Genomic DNA, 18,094 nt, shown 5'->3' with positions numbered 1-18,094 from the left:
CAGTTTCTGATTTGACTGGTTTGCCAGTACTACAGTTTACATCAAGAGAAAAAGAGACCCATTTCCAGAGGATTGCAACAGCCAAGAGGTGATCAGGTAGACAGTAAAAGGCTGGAGCCTGAGTGTCAGTCTGTATGTGCCATCAGGCCATCTGTTAAGCAAGACCACTAACAGATCTGGGACCAGGCTTTTATTTTTATTTTTACAATAACTTTAAAAAAGGGGAATTGAACCAGATCATAGGCCTACTGGAAGACTGTTAATAACCCAGAAGCTCTCCATCAATATGTCTGAAATGGTTGAAATCATCTGTACCTACTGGTAATTATTGAGATATGATTTTGTACCAATCCCAAACCCAGGATAGAGGGGCTGAGTGAATGTGGTCTGGACTCTGTGGAGGAGGGTCATTGTGTCAGAGACGCTGTAGAAGGACAGAGTTCCTGCCCTGTGGTCCAGGTCCACTCCTACTCTGGAGGAGCAGGGGACAGATATTTCTGTTTGATTAGCATTGGGCCAAACCCTACAATGGGGGGGGATAGCACTCCAAAGTCCAGGACTGACTGTTACCTAGAAATGTAGACTCTGGGACCTTTCCTTTCCTGATGATCCCTCTATATGACACTGCTATTTCAACCCATCCACCGCTCCACTCTACCTCCCAGTAGCAGACTCCAGACAGGCCCTCTCTACACAGCACCTGTCTCCAGTAGTCAGGATAGGGCTGAGCTTTATCAGTGGCTGTCACCTTCCAGTTTACCTCAGACAGCCTGAGTTCTGGATGAGCTGTATTCAGATCCAATGTCAGCTGGAGGACGTCTGACTGATGAAGAACAAAACCCAATAAGGAAAAGAAAGAACATGTATGTTGTCTTTGAGAGGGTGTTTGAATATCACTTACAGAGGGACAACTCTTCTTTGGTCTTCAGCTAAGGAGACATTTCGAATTCTGTCACTATTAAAAAATGCAACTTCATATCACATGTATCAAGGCAGTTTAGTTACCTGGAGGAAATGGATGTGATCCTCTGTGTGTGAGAGCTGCTCCAGCTCAGTGCTTCTCTTCCTCAGCTCAGCTATCTCCTGCTCCAGTTGCTCCAGGAGTCCTTTAACCCGTCTCACTGCAGTCTTCTCCTGGCCTCTAATCAACCTTTTCACCTCAGTGAGTATTCTCTCAATGGACCCGATCAGTTCAGTAAAGATTGTCTCATACTTACTAACTTCTGCCTGTACAGAGCACTGATAACTCACAGAGAGAGAGGAGGGGGTCAATTTCCACTGTTACTGGATTCCAGACAACCTGTTCCCCAGTGTTGTCATGGTACTATTTTCACAAGTGTGTGGTAAAGTTTCACAACTCTTAGTAAATTCACAAAACATGTTCCAGTATTCTTACAGTATGATCTATTGACAGTATACTCTGTTCTACCCTCAGAATGGACAGAAGACCCCGTGGTGGTGGTGGCCGTGGGCTGACCGACCAGCAGGAGTGGGCAGTGGTGGAAATGGTGAGGGCCAGGAATGACATACGTCTGTCTGAAATAAAGCAGGCCATTGAGGAGAATGATGACACCTTTGCCAATGTGGCATCCATCAGCCTACCAACAATCACCCGCCTTTTGAAGAGGCACCAGGTATCTATGGAACACATTGACCTGGAGCCTTCTGAGAGAAACAACTGGGGGCCGAGTATGTTCAGGTACAGCACTATATAAATACACTGTATTACTGTTGCTATTAATGCACATGCTACTTCACAATATCATAATGGAACTATACTGTAAAAAGAACTACCCAAAATATATTTTTTAGAGGGTGATGGTGCTTGATGCTGCTGTGAACCATCACTAGCATTTCCAAGTGCAGCAGCTATCTCTGAAGATGGTGTGGTAGGACGTAGACAATTACTTGGATCCTACCACGCTGCACACCTCATTGGGTTTCTCAGTTTCTTTACAAGCGTGACCAGCTTGGAGTTTTATACTAAGAGTTGTGAAAATGTACCACCTGCTTGTGAAAATAGAACCAAAGTGATTAAAACAAAACCATAATAGGATTTTTTTTGGGGGGGATGAATAGTTAATTGATTTTCAATAAGGAACACTGAGGGAAAACAACAGAAGAAAAAGGGGGGACACAACCACTACAGTGAGGGAAAAAAGTATTTGATCCCCTCTCAAATCAGAAGGATTTCTGGCTCCCAGGTGTCTTTTATACAGGTAACGAGCTGAGATTAGGAGCACACTCTTAAAGGGAGTGCTCCTAATCTCAGCTTGTTACCTGTGTAAAAGACACCTGTCCACAGAAGCAAACAATCAATCAGATTCCAAACTGTCCACCATGGCCAAGACCAAAGAGCTCTCCAAGGATGTCAGGGACAAGATTGTAGACCTACACAAGGCTGGAATGGGCTACAAGACCATCGACAAGCAGCTTGGTGAGAAGGTGACAACAGTTGGTGTGAATATTCGCAAATGGCAGAAACACAAAAGAACTGTCAATCTCCCTCGGCCTGGGGCTCCATGCAAGATCTCACCTCGTGGAGTTGCAATGATCATGAGAACGGTGAGGAATCAGCCCAGAACTACACGGGAGGATCTTGTCAATGATCTGAAGGCAGCTGGGACCATAGTCACCAAGAAAACTATTGGTAACACACTACGCCGTGAAGGATTGAAATCCTGCAGCGCCTGCAAGGTCCCCCTGCTCAAGAAAGCACATATACATGCCCGTCTGAAGTTTGCCAATGAACATCTGAATGATTCAGAGGAGAACTGGGTGAAAGTGTTGTGCTCCAAAATGGAGCTCTTTGGCATCAACTCAACTCAGCGTGTTTGGAGGAGGAGGAATGCTGCCTATGACCCCAAGAACACCATCCCCACCGTCAAACATAGAGGTGGAAACATTATGCTTTGGGGGTGTTTTTCTGCTAAGGGGACAGGACAACTTCACCGCATCAAAGGGACGATGGACGGGGCCATGTACCGTCAAATCTTGGGTGAGAACCTCCTTCCCTCAGCCAGGGCATTGAAAATGGGTCGTGGATGGGTATTCCAGCATGACAATGACCCAAAACACACGGCCAAGGCAACAAAGGAGTGGCTCAAGAAGAACCTCATTAAGGTCCTGGAGTGGCCTACCCAGTCTCCAGACCTTAATCCCATAGAAAATCTGTGGAGGGAGCTGAAGGTTCGAGTTGCCAAACGTCAGCCTCGAAAGCTTAATGACTTGGAGAAGATCTGCAAAGAGGAGTGGGAAAAAATCCCTCCTGAGATGTGTGCAAACCTGGTGGCCAACTACAAGAAACGTCTGACCTCTGATTGCCAACAAGGGTTTTGCCACCAAGTACTAAGTCATGTTTTGCAGAGGGGTCAAATACTTATTTCCCTCATTAAAATGCAAATCAATTTATAACAATATATAATTTTTTGGTTGTTATTCTGTCTCTCACTGTTCAAATAAACCTACCATTAAAATTATAGACTGATCATTTCTTTGTCAGTTTGCAAACGTACAAAATCAGCAAGGGATCAAATACTTTTTTCCCTCACTGTAACATTACAGTATAATATTCTAACGAGGCAACCACTAACATTACAGTATGATATTCTAATGAGGCAACCACTAACATTACAGTATGATATTCTAATGAGGCAACCACTAACATTACAGTATGATATTCTAATGAGGCAACCACTAACATTACAGTATGATATTCTAATGAGGCAACCACTAACATTACAGTATGATATTCTAACGAGGCAACCACTAACATTACAGTATGATATTCTAACGAGGCAACCACTAACTTTACAGTATGATATTCTAATGAGGCAACCACTAACATTACAGTATGATAATCTAATGAGGCAACCAATAACATTACAGTATGATATTCTAATGAGGCAACCACTAACATTACAGTATGATATTCTAACGAGGCAACCACTAACATTACAGTATGATATTCTAATGAGGCAACCACTAACATTACAGTATGATATTCTAATGAGGCAACCACTAACATTACAGTATAATATTCTAATGAGGCAACCAATAATACTACAGTATGATATTCTATAATTTTAACGAGGCAACCACTAACATTACAGTATGATTTTCTAATATTCTAACGAGGCAACCACTAACATTACATTCTAATATTCTAATGAGGCAACCACTAACATTACAGTATGATATTCTAAAATTCTAATGCCAGTGAGCAAATCTCCAATCTCCACCCTATTCCCTATGTAGTGCACTACTTTAGATCTGGTCAGAAGTAGCCTAGTGCACTACGTAGGGAACAGGGTGTCATTTGGGCCAGAGTCAGTAACTCCCCTGGGTATGAATTCTCTCTCTATCTTATCTGTCTTCTATATGATGTTCTCCTCTCCTCCTCTCTTCTCTCCTCTATTCACTCTATTCTATCATCCACACCACATGCCAGCTTCAACACAATCCATTTACAAGTTAAAGACACACCTTGGAATAAATAGCAAAGGAAAACTACTACTAGATGGATTTTTTATTTCCCATCACCATGAATCATATTTAATAACTGAACAGTAGCAGACCTAACTTCATCTGTTCCTGACTCTGGATAGTGGATTAAAAAGGCCATCAATCTCCAATGATATTAAAGTACAATTCTGAACATTACTGATATACTGAGTGGCAAGTCAATATATCTGCTGTTTTTATTGCTGGGCTAATAGCACCACCTGTTGGACAGGTTTAATGTTGCTTGACTGAGCAGTATGGGAGAATAAAATATACCAAATTTAGGGCCGGTTTCCCGGACATCTCCATTGAACATGCTTTTTAGTCTAGGACTAGGCTTCATCTGTGTCCGGGAAACCGGCCCATATAGTTCAATTAGCAAGTAAGTAACACTACCTGTTCCATGATACTGAGGAAAATGACATTGAGACAGAGAACCAATTGAGAAAACATTTCAATGGTTCTGAATGACAACCAACATACATTAACAGCATACATCATGATTAATGTAAATGTTCCCAATTAAAACATTGCATTTGATAAAAAATACATTATTAAGTTTTAATTAAATTCTGAATATTAAATCAGTCAGACAAAAATAATTGTACAGAAAAACAGAGTATTATATCTGGGGACCATCACCACCAGCATGACTAGTATCTATGTGGACCCTACTACAGTTTAACCAGCTCAGCTATAGAATACACCAGCATGACTAGTATCTATGTGGACCCTACTACAGTTTAACCAGCTCAGCTATAGACTACATCAGCATGACTAGTATCTATGTGGACCCTACTACAGTTTAACCAGCTCAGCTATAGACTACACCAGCATGACTAGTATCTATGTGGACCCTACTACAGTTTAACCAGCTCAGCTATAGACTACACCAGCATGACTAGTATCTATGTGGACCCTACTACAGTTTAACCAGCTCAGCTATAGACTACACCAGCATGACTAGTATCTATGTGGACCCTACTACAGTTTAACCAGCTCAGCTATAGACTACACCAGCATGACTAGTATCTATGTGGACCCTACTACAGTTTAACCAGCTCAGCAGTACCAAAGAGAGAAAACCCAGGATAGAGGGGCTGAGTGAATGTGGTCTGGACTCTGTGGAGGAGGGTCATTGTGTCAGAGACACTGTAGAAGGACAGAGCACCTGCCTTGTGATCCAGGTACACTCCTACTCTGGAGGACTGAGGGCCTGATACTTTAGTCTCAACATTATTGTGTCTGAACCAATAACTACCACTACGACACTCTAAACACCAGGACTTGTTATTGTATCCAAATCCACCATCTGTCCCTGTTCTGCTGATGTCTTTATATGAGACTGCTGTATCAACCCAGTCCCCACTCCACTCCACCTCCCAGTAACAGCGTCCAGACAGACCCTCTCTACACAGAACCTGATAGTAGTTGGTGAATCTGTCTGGATGATCAGGATATGGTTGGACTTGGCCTGTATTGGTCACCTTTCTGTTCCCTTCAGACAGAGAGAGGTGTGTGTGTGCTGTGTTTGGGTCCAGTGTGAGCTGACAGGAATCTGGGAGAAGAGCAGAGCAGAGACCAATGAGGGGAGTTAGAACAATAAGTGAAGTCAGATACTGTATCTACCCTGTCTTTGATTAGAGCACAGCAGAGATCAAATCAGAGAAATATGAGGAGTCAGATAGATACTCAGTCTTTGATTAGATCTACTATTGCTATATATTTCTAGAGGGATTGTTAGGAGTGTCAGTAAAAAGAGACTGTTAGTTACTTCAGAATAAAGAGACTCACATTGTAAGAACTGTTCTCTGGTCTTGGGCTCTGGAGGCAGTACAACATCCACTATATTCACTACAGACACACAAACACATTCCCAGAGAGAGGGAATGTTATCATCACACCATATTCCACATGTATATGACTAGTAGGGAACTTTCAATGGTCTAAAGTTGATGTTCTTATTATTTTCAACACACCTGTAGTGGAGATCTTGGTCCATTTTCCTTTAAGGACGTCTTCTAGTTTCTCTCTCAGTTCAGACACAGTCTTACTCACATCTCCAAAGTACTGAAGAGGACGGACAACGATGCTGGGTAAATCTGAAGATACAATGGTACCGGAGAGAGACTGATAACTCTGGGGGGAGAGAGAGGGAGAGGGAGAGAGAGAGAGAGAGAGAGAGAGAGAGAGAGAGAGAGAGAGAGAGAGGGAGAGAACAGAACCAAATGATTGAGAGTTTTAGTTTCATATCACATGTATCAAGGCAGTTGAGTTACCTGGAGGAAATGGATGTGATCCTCTGTGTGTGAGAGCTGCTCCAGCTCATTGCTTCTCTTCCTCAGCTCAGCTATCTCCTGCTCCAGTTGCTCCAGGAGTCCTTCAGCTTGACTCACTTGAGCCTTCTCTTGGGCTCTGATCAGATCCTTCACCTCAGAGCGCCTTCTCTCAATGGAGCGGATCAGCTCGGTAAAGATCTTATCACTGTCCTCCACTGCTGCCTGTGCAGAGCTCTGTTAAGAGAGAGAGAGAGAGAGACTTGTCTTACTTTAATGAGCCATCCTCATTACACTAACACCCCCACCCCTAAAAACACATTGCGTGCCACCACAACCTCCACACAATCACATTATCCAGTACCCAACACCACAGTACAATACACCATCCAGCACCACATTCCAACCGTCCATCCAACCCCTCCTCTCCAGCCGTACACACAGCCCCCCTGAGCCCCCATACCTCCTGAAACATCTCCACACTGTTGATCATTTTGTACAACTCAAACTCAACCCTAAGGCGTCAACAGTAATGGCATTACCCTGGCAACACAGAAAAAACATGATGAACAGTCTGTCATTGCAGAAAACGGACACCCCTCCCCAACTCCCAGGTCAACCCGAGCCAACCAGCTATTGGTGTCCAGGGCTCCATGTAATACCCTCCACTGGACGACCCCTGACCTTTCCAGCACTGGGAGCTTATAGAGCCCCTCCACCTATACCCTGCCATGCTCTCAGCCCCCACAACCCCCTGCCACTGATGCCCCTTCACTCCCACTAAGCTCAGAGTGTTAAAAGTCAGTAAGTCCTCCGGACTCTCCTGCCAGTCCCCAGTCTCTGCTGTCCCTTCCAGTGGTGGAAACGGTGGTGGCCCCTCCTCAGGCTGCTCCAGCCCTCAGTACTGCAGCATAGAAATCAGAGACCCCTGCTGTATTGAGTCTCTCCTGCCGCATGATGAAGAGCTGCTGATCCAGCCCCAAACCACCAGCCCTCCTCAACAGAGCACATGCTGGTTCCCTCCAGCCCACCTCCGTAGGGTACAGTAGCAACACACGTCCTGTCCAATAATTTCCCAGACCTTTAAAAAAAAATCGGAGGCAGACCGTCTGAGAGACGGCAGCTGAGAGTTTGTGAAAGGCCAGGGAAATGTCTATTCTCTGTGACAGAGAGAGTTTGGAAAGGTCTGTGATCAGAACCTGAGAACACCCAGGATCACAGAGTTCTGCCCTCTATAAATCAGAGTACAACTCCACAGCCGCAGCCTCATCTCCCCCACAACAGAAGTTACCCACCCATCAGGCTCCCTCATCTCCCCACAACAGAAGTTACCCACCCATCAGGCTCCCTCATCTCCCCACAACAGAAGTTACCCACCCATCAGGCTCCCTCCTCTCCCCACAACAGAAGTTACCCACCCATCAGGCTCCCTCATCTCCCCACAACAGAAGTTACCCACCCATCAGGCTCCCTCATCTCCTCACAACAGAAGTTACCCACCCATCAGGCTCCCTCATCTCCCCACAACAGAAGTTACCCACCCATCAGGCTCCCTCATCTCCCCACAACAGAAGTTACCCACCCATCAGGCTCCCTCATCTCCCCACAACAGAAGCTCCCCACCCATCAGGCTCCCTCATCTCCCCACAACAGAAGTTACCCACCCATCAGGCTCCCTCATCTCCCCACAACAGAAGTTACCCACCCATCAGGCTCCCTCATCTCCCCCACAACAGAAGTTACCCACCCATCAGGCTCCCTCATCTCCCCACAACAGAAGTTACCCACCCATCAGGCTCCCTCATCTCCCCACAACAGAAGTTACCCACCCATCAGGCTCCCTCATCTCCCCACAACAGAAGTTACCCACCCATCAGGCTCCCTCATCTCCCCACAACAGAAGTTACCCACCCATCAGGCTCCCTCATCTCCCCACAACAGAAGTTACCCACCCATCAGGCTCCCTCATCTCCCCACAACAGAAGTTACACACCTCTTTTGTTTGACTTATTCCCCCAGTCTCTGCTGCCGTTCATGTTAAGGAAGTCTAACCGTGAAATCTCCATAAGAGGTGGGAGGGAAATCACCACAATCAGAAACCAGTAGAGAAGCCCATAAAGCCGCCATGCCAGAAAAAACCATCCATTTAAGCAGATTCTGAAGACATGCCCTTAAGAACCCATGACCCATTTTCTCAGCCTATACCGCTTCCTGGGTGAGAGGACACTAAACCCCTCATTCTTCATCACGTATTGTACTGACCTTACAAACCTTCCAGGATCAATAAAATAAGACTCCAGCAGAATTTTTTTCCCCTTTAGTCTCCATCAGGAACCTAGAAAGTTCTCTCAGCGTATATACTGGGCCCTCAGCCTGACTGTCTGTCAGCTCTGGATCCAATGAGCCGTCTGAAAACGAGACGCCTTGTCCTCCGCTCCCGCAGACTCACCTCCCCCCTCTTCCTCCTCCTCCATTGGCAAGGTACTGTCCTCCTCCTCCCCAGTCTCTGCCCCCCTGCACTTTCCCCCTGATCAGAGCCTCTTCCCCAATGACAGGCAATATTTCCTGGGATGAGCCCACCAAGCCTTTGCCCACCGGAGTCTCTGTTACTACAGAAACCTGCCTCAGCTCATGTAGCCCAGCTGCAACCCTCCCCACCACCGCTTTCTCCACGGCCTGCGCACCACCACTTGGCCATGCACTACTACCGTGTAGCTCAGTTGGTAGAGCATGGCGCTTGCAACGCCAGGGTTGTGGGTTCGTTTCACAGGAAAACTCCTGCCTGAGCTTTTTACTGTCCCTTTCCACACTGCTAACGCAAGAGGAAGGACTGAAAACACATTACTGTGAAGTAATATAATGATGATTCATGTTTATTATTACCTGTTTTTATGGTCATGTTTTGAAATTATACTTCATTACTATAATGATTATCAATAAGCCTAAACATTAATTCAGTCACCTCTGGTCGACAAAAACGTATTTTCCTAGTACATTAATTGTCAAATTCATCAACCAGCATCGAGCACTCTGCCTTCTCACGCAAGCGAGGGGCATGTTGAGGTAAATATGCTAACCGCCACGGTTGCATTATGTAATTTATTGGTGGGCTGGAAGATGCAGTGTTTTTTCTTTTCTATTCAGAGGCTATTTACTCCCAATATGAGATAATTTTATATAGAAGGTTTTTATAATGCATGTTTACTAGGGTTGAGGTTAGCGCATCTGAGTAGGGATTATTTGGGTTCAATACCTGTCCTACCTATCAATCATATTGCTGCTTGTAGCCTATAACTGATGATCCCCACACTAGAAACACCCAACACTATCTGTGCTACCAAACCCTGTGTTCCACCCCTCCCCTGTGTAACCTTGAGGTTTGTTAAGAAACAAACACTTGTCTACGAAAAGAGACATGTTTAACGGATTCCGCTTGGCACCCAGCCGAGAGCACACGAAAACCACTTGCAAATTTACCAAAACTAACCAACTACTTGCGGTCTGTTCGGAAGCAATAAACGGAGGCAGATTAGCCACCACAACTCTTATCGAAAGAGGCGACATCTGCACCAACACACCCCTCACAACAAGACAAACCTTTTTCATTAACACAACCACCGCCTTGTTCATTCTGGATGCAGAGTCCAGATGTTCCGCTCCAACCTGTTCGCCGACCATGAGCAAAACTTCCTCCACACCTTTCTCCGGAACGGACCCGAAGCGACAACGTTTCTTCTCCACTCGGTTGAGGCCATCACGCCGCCCTAACAAACTACCCCTACTCCCCCCTCAACTCTAAACGATAAACAGTGGAAACCAATAAACAAACCCTCCACCATGAGAAAATACATTCAGAAAATACGCAAGAACCAAAAGAAAAAAGAATAGTAGCCCTCCTCACGAACCACAAATCTCTCACAGCAACAACTTCTTCTTCTATGATATAATGGCGGTCCACAAACCAACGTTAAAGGTGCATGCCGCCACCTACTGTGCTGGAGTGTGTGGTCAATCACGGTTTCCAACATTTCTAAATCCTCCTACCTAACTCAGTACTTCTGAGAAAATAAAGAAGAGCCCTACTAACTTCTAATAGACCCTCCCCCAGTGGCGGCTCCTGAAAAAATTCTCAGGAGGGGCAATTTTTCTGATGATTTAGGTGACCTACACACATTTAAAAAAAGATATGTCCAGCAACAACATGAAGACAGGGGCAGCATATAAGTCAATACCAGAAGCATTTATTGACTGATCTCAAAAGTGTTGGCTTACCAGGGTTGGTGGAGCCCTCAGTTTCATCTTTGCCTCGCAAAGCTAACTCAAACACTCCGCAAAACTTCACACACTGGATTAGCCGGCTGAGGATGTGGCGGTTCTTGCTAATGTCGTAGTAAATATATTTGTTATAGTGAATATGGAATATGATATGTTGAGTAAAATGTTGTGCTAAGATCTATTTAGGTCAGGAGCTGGTTATAAGTTCTGTTCCTATCCAATAACAATGGACAAAAGGGTCCTATCTTGTCAGCCTTGTCAGCAGGTGGCCAAGGACAACACCCACGCCATAGGCCTCTCAGTTCTTCCAACTCACGAGTTCTTGCTCTGAGGACACACACACACACACAAACACACACACACACACATCATCACTGTTAAACACACACACACACACACACATCATCACTGTTAAACACACACACACACACACACACACAAAAATCCCCTCTCTTAGGCTGAACATTTGAAGACAGAGAACCCGACTCAGAGCCAATGCAACAGTGACAGTAGCCTGCAGGGGACCTCGCCCAACTCATCAGGACCAATCAGAAGATCAGAACTACTAGATTGAACCTACTTCATTTATTGCATAAAATGTCTGCACACAATGTTTCGGGGCTCTCTTCAGATAATAATAATAATAATAATAATAATAATAATAATATGCCATTTAGCAGACGCTTTTATCCAAAGCGACTTACAGTCATGCGTGCATACATTTTTGTGTATGGGTGGTCCCGGGGATCGAACCCACTACCTTGGCGTTACAAGCACCATGCTCTACCAGCTGAGCTACAGAAAGTGGATACTCATGGATGCGCATTGCAATTGTAAAATGTCAACACAATTGGAGACACCACGTCATTTTTGGAGACATGTTATTGACAGTAAACTATTGTAGATGCGACTGCTAACTAACTAAAACATTTTAGCTGGCTAGCTAATCATCTTAGCTAAATGTGGGGCAAACAATTAAGTTATTTACCGTTAATTTGAGGGATTGGGGTGAAAGAAATCGAGTTACATAGTGATACTTTACGATATACTGTATTGACAATATCGCAATATTTTAGCGCTAGTTGGCTGTACCTGCACCAAAACACCATTATTGTTCCTTCATAGCTTGTTCTCAATCTTTTCACATTGGGAGACAATTTGTTTTCAGCACTTTTATTTCCATGACTGATCAAAACTCGTTCTCATGGCTTTCTGATCCCTCTGCAACAGACATATGGTGCGCAATAAAATCACAGTATCGAATCGCAATACGTATAGAATCATGAGACTCGCAATGCTGATGCATATATCTTATCGTGAGGTTCCTGGCAATTCCCAGCCCAAGTTCATTTTTAAGAGTTTGACGAACGGGTCCGTGAACGCGATTCCAGATATATTTACCTCTGAATAAACTGCCTTTATTACACCATATCCACATCCAGTAAACTTGTGATTATCAACACTAACCTCATCGTTGTGGCGGCGGACAGCTAGCCTGTATCCCTCGTCATCCAGTTGAGTGAGTGGCAATGTCTTTTTTCGTTCGTACCAATTTTTGGAAAATCCTCGGGTGTAGGACTTTCCGCCTTTAGTAGAAACCTGTTGAATTATTAAATTTGGTCTGGGAGGTCCTAATTGTTTCGTTGCCAATTTATCTTCATTTGTTCGCCGACAAAAAGGAACTTCTTTCAAACAATCCACTCTTTTCTCAGTTACGTTCATGGTTACGTAACGTATGACGAAAGCGCGTAAGTGCAAGCCCACAGACACCCATTGAGATTGTATTGAAGGCTCTGAAATTTGAAAAAAATAGATTTTACATGGGAGTCTATGACAGAAATTCTGGGCGATTTTCAATCTGACTGAAATCGCCCCAAAAGGGGGTGGAGCCATTTGAAGCACGACTTTAGCCTGATTCGACATTTAGTGGCAGTGTGGCACTGTGGCAGATCAGACGTATAGATTACAACACTGATAACTACTGTTGCCGTGATATAATTGATTAGAAAAAAAATCCCTTCCTTTTCCCGTTTGGCAGTGCGTCGCCCATATCGCCCTATTGAACAGGCCGTCCCTGCCCTCCCCCATCCCCAAAATCCCTTCCAACCCCCCCCCAACCCCGTCCAACCTTAATGACACTACACTTCAATCTTTCCCTCTCTTCAACATACTTACAACAATATAACAACACATGCTCCACCGTTTCATCGACCGTACCTTCCAGACACAAACCATTCCCATGCTTGCCAACGAGATGTAATGACGAGTTCAATGTACAATGTCCTAAGCGCAATTGAGTAAACACCACCTCTTCCTTCCTAATCTGACTTTTGAATCTTGGTCCATCGACCTTTCTGTAAAACTGTAAACTATTCATATAAATGCCGGCCCTTGTGCTCAGAGTACCATCTCTTCTGCCACACATCTATCAAAATGGCTCTAATCTTACATTTGGCCTCACCTCTACCCAGTGGAACATTAATATAAATTATATCTAGTTTCAAAGCTCTTTTAGCTAACTGGTCTACAATTTCATTCCCTTCCACACCCGAATGTGCTGGGACCCAGAAGAATCTCACTACTAAACCCATTCTCTCAATTCTCCATAATAACATTAATACCTCCAATAGCAGGTCACTCCTATTAGATTTACCAGATGATAAACTATTCAATACAGACAGAGAATCAGAGTATACTATAATTCTAACAGGTTGTACGTCCTCCACCCACTGGAGGGCAACTATTATCGCCAACAGTTCAACTGAGTATACTGACAGTTCATCTGTTAGTCTTCTACATATCTGCACATCAAATTCAGGAACGTAAACGCCTGCTCCTTTGAGCCCACTATCTGGGTCCTTGGATACGTCTGTGAAAAGCATAAAAAAAGCATAAAAACTTTTACCAATGTAATTGTCAACCAGTTTCTCTATATCACTGACTTCTGACCAATCTTTCCTTTTCTCTACCAAGGTTAGATCAACAACAGGGTCTGGGAGTAACCATGGAGGAACATCCCCTATCACCACAGAAGGGCCAACCTCCAACTCCCTCAAACCACTCTCATCAGCAAGCTTTCCAACTGTCCAACCAAAACCACTGCCTTGTCTACTAGTATATTCCCAACAGTCATCTAGAACAGTAGCAGTGGGATGCTCAACCTCACAGCCTTTCAACCCAATAAGATAATGACCATTTTTTACGCTGTATATCCAAAGGCATCTCTCCTGCCTCCACCAGTAAAGCACATACAGATGTTGATTTAAATGCACCAATACATATCCTTAAAGCTATATACTGGATTCTGTCCAGCTTCTGAAGCCAAGTTTTGCCTTGTTCGATAAACTATACACCCGTAATCAATTGTCGTCCTGATCAGAGCTCTATAAATATCCATCAACAATTGTCTGTCAGCACCCTATTCATAACCAGAGACCCACACAACCAACTACCATGAAAGTTAATGAATGAGAGAGACATGAACATCGTTACAATACTGTACATAGACATAATGTAACGGTTCTTCTTCTTTGGTGTTTAACGGCGGTAGGCATCCAATATGTTGCATTACCGCCCCCAACTGGACTATAATATAAATCCATTATACTTTGTGACACAAAATGGGAAAAGAGGAAATTATAATAATAATAAAAAAACACCCTTCCAACTAACCCTACACTCATTAAATACCCACTACCCCATTCCACTACTTTGACCCTATCTGCTCCTGCACCATGCCAACGGCCTGGGAGGACAGGAAACCACAACTCAACACACCCTGTAACTCTTCTGAAGTCTAATCTAGTATGCCCAAATACAATAGCTAACTTTACTAAAGCATATATCACTCGTTGGCCTATCCCTCTGTGCTGGCACAGATCTACTACTCACAGGGATCCTCTCAGGATCTCTCACCCTTGACCCATCCTCCTCTACTTCCTTCACTGCCTCAGCATACGACACCTTCTGCACTACTCTGACTCTAGCCACCTCAACCTGCCTCTCTCGCACCGGACACTTCAGATCCCCAGCAACATGGGCATCCCATCAGTTGACACACACAACTTTATCCACTGAAACTACACAATCCTCTATCCCATGCCCTCCTGCACACTTCCCACATCTTGGAATCTCCCTCCTACAAACTGCTGCAACATGACCATAAACGTTGCACCTGAATCAGCACATGAAAGCTCTAACAGAATAACTGATATATCCTACCATGACTTTGTCGGGTAAAGACTCAAAACTCAAAAGGACTGACAGTGACTCCTCTGTTTCACCACGCTCACCACCGGGTCTGTGTTGCACCAAACGGCGGGCATCACAAACACCAGGAAGCTTAAACTTGAATTGCTCCACCTCCACACTTAACGCTACCCCAGAAATCACTCCTTTCAATGGTGCCCTGTTCCTAAGAGCAAAGCAAGAAACAGATCTTGACCCAAGTTGCGTGACACGGAGCGCCCACTCCCTCTGGTCAGAAGAAACACAAACAAATATCACAAGTCCACTACAGGTTACCTTCACTGATTCAACTGCACCCAACTCTTTTCCCACCCAACATGAAACCACAAATGGATCTGCCAAAAGGAATGGATCCACTTTCTCCTACAATGTCTCTCCTACTGCACCAGATTCTTCTTTATCATGTCCATTGATGCCAGGCTCTGGTTCTGAGCTCTTCACCACACCTTCTACCTCACTTAACTCTCCCTCATTCATTTCCATTTCACCTCCAGAACTCAGTCTGGCGAATGGCTCACTCTGTTTGCACTTGAATTATAACATTTGATTTTGATTTTGATTTATTTTTATGTCTCTATTCCTTTTAAACTTTTGTGAGTGTAACGTTTACTGTTAATTTCTGATTTGTTTATTATTTATTTCACTTGCTTTGGTAATGTAACATATGTTTCCAATGCCAATAAAGCCCATTTAATTGAATCGAGAGAGAGAGCTCCCTGTTAATGTATAGCAGACATGAGTCGCTCATGGTTACTCATGGTTATGTGAAGAGGTAGAGCCGCTTGCGACTTTAAATCAGTCAGAACAATAGGGAATGTCCTTTTGGTCAAGATGATGGTTTCTCCCGCAGTAGACCCGGGTTCATAACCAGTCACTTACATTAAGCAGTCTATTCTCTGACAGGGGTCCAGACAGCCTGTTCCCAACAGTGGGATTGGATAGGGGCCCCTCTCTCTCTCTCTCTGACTGGAGGAGAGAAGTGAAATGATGCCTCTCCTCTGGTCAACAATACTCACCTTGAGAGACTCCACAGCCTGTTGGAGCTCCTTCAGCTCCTTCTCTCTCTCCTGGAATCTCTGCTGGACCTTCTGCTGACTCATCCCCAGCTGCCTCTGTGGAGAATCACTCTTCAATGAGCTATCAAGCTTTATTTGTCCACTAGATCAATAGTATAGTAATGTGACATAGGGCACATAGAGAGGAAGGTATATAATCTTGAGGAAGTCACTTTCCAATATTATATTTGTTTATCTTGCTATGTGAAAGATTATAGTTTTTATGGTAGGCGTACACGTATCAAAGGGTTAAGGCTGAACTTTGGACTTATAAAAGGGCATTCAGAATGATAATAGTGTTTGACTTTAGAAAATGGTGATACATTTGGATCAAACCCAATATACTCCAGGTTTGTGTTCATATTTGTTCTGCCGTGGATTGTTTACATTTGATTGATCTCATATTCAAACAGCCTTAGTTCCTACTGTATCTGGAATTCTTTGATTATCAGACAGTCACCAACAAGTTGTTCTGGTCTTACCTGTTTCTCAGTCCTCTCTGCTGCAGCTGACACTGTATCATGGCCTTTATGTTCATCCATTGTACACAGATAACAGATACACTGCTGATCGGTACGACAGTAAACCTCCAGCAGTTTGTCATGATCAGAGCAGATCTTCTCCTGTAGTTGTGCGGTGGCTTTGACCAGCTTATGCTTCTTGAAAGCAGGAGATTCATAGTGAGGTTGGAGGTGAGTCTCACAGTAAGAGGCCAGACACACCAGACAGGACATGAGGGCTTTCTGCTTTCTGGTCCCAGTGCAGAAATCACACGCCACATCTCCAGGTCCAGCATAGCACAGAGCAGGAGGGGGAGCAGCCTGGAGTCCTGTCTTCTTCAGTTTCTCCACCACCTCAGCCAATATGTTACTTTTCGTCAGATTAGGCCTTGGAGTGAAGGTCTGTCTGCACTGAGGACAGCTATAGACCCCTTTCAGAACATCCTGATCCCAGCAGTCCTCAATACAGCTTCTACAGTAACTGTGTCCACAGGGAATAGCCACTGGCTCCTTCAGTAGATCCAGACAGACAGAACAACAGAACTGGTCCTGGTCCAGCAAAACTCCCTGCTGAGCCATTTGGACGGTTGTTCACTCTCACACAGACAGACGACACAGAGATTCAGATAAGTTTCGTTTCCACAGAAGAGAGTTTGTGGAGGGAGGGACTTCCTGGTTCTGCCAGAGGGGTGGGGTTAGAGAGAGAGAGAGAGAGAGAGAGAGAGAGAGAGAGAGAGAGAGAGAGAGAGAGAGAGAGAGAGAGAGAGAGAGAGAGAGAGAGAGAGAGAGAGAGAGAGAGAGAGAGAGAGAGAGAGAGAGAGAGAGAGAGAACTGTACACAATGTTAATAGAGACTAAGATTTGTGTTCCTAGGTTAGGGCCCTTAATATGGAATAAATTAAATAGAGTGGTTAGAATATATAAAGGGTAACAGTTTCTATGAAGTACATATGTATAATGCTTTTAATTAATTTTGTAATGCCTTAAACTTACGTGCTATGACACTAACTATAAGCGTCCATAATAACTAATACGTGGTTGTAAAACTGTACAATGTGTTATAGATAATTAGCTACAATGGAGGAGGTGGGACTTGAAATGGATACAATGTACTGTAGCTGAAATGAATACCGTATGTATTGACTGATCATTGAGAATGATGTAACACTTTCCATTCCAGTAGCCTGTTTACTTGGCTAGTGTAATTACTTCTGCTTAGTACAGTGGAAGAAGAGTAC

The 18,094-nt window shown here is 44.3% G+C and overlaps 1 protein-coding gene across 1 annotated transcript; it reads right to left on the bottom strand.

Annotated features, from left to right (window-relative positions):
• Window positions 1-4,924: 4,924 nt before the first annotated feature.
• On the bottom strand, window positions 4,925-17,471 carry LOC311114793 (tripartite motif-containing protein 16-like). The gene is made up of 6 exons (XM_084190034.1): window positions 16,840-17,471; window positions 16,319-16,447; window positions 6,783-7,016; window positions 6,483-6,642; window positions 6,298-6,357; window positions 4,925-6,061 (listed from the first exon to the last, which is right to left on the bottom strand). The coding sequence occupies exons 1-6, from the start codon at window positions 17,434-17,436 to the stop codon at window positions 5,550-5,552; spliced, it is 1,692 nt and encodes a 563-aa protein (XP_084046160.1). The 5' UTR covers window positions 17,437-17,471; the 3' UTR covers window positions 4,925-5,549.
• Between the last annotated feature and the right edge of the window lie 623 nt (window positions 17,472-18,094).

Source organism: Coregonus lavaretus (genome assembly GCF_964263955.1).
Source record: "Coregonus lavaretus genome assembly, contig: HAP1_SCAFFOLD_7499, whole genome shotgun sequence".
NCBI lineage: Eukaryota > Metazoa > Chordata > Actinopteri > Salmoniformes > Salmonidae > Coregonus > Coregonus lavaretus.
Note: the sequence above shows the minus strand (reverse complement) of the source record. Positions and strands in the feature narration are given on the sequence as shown.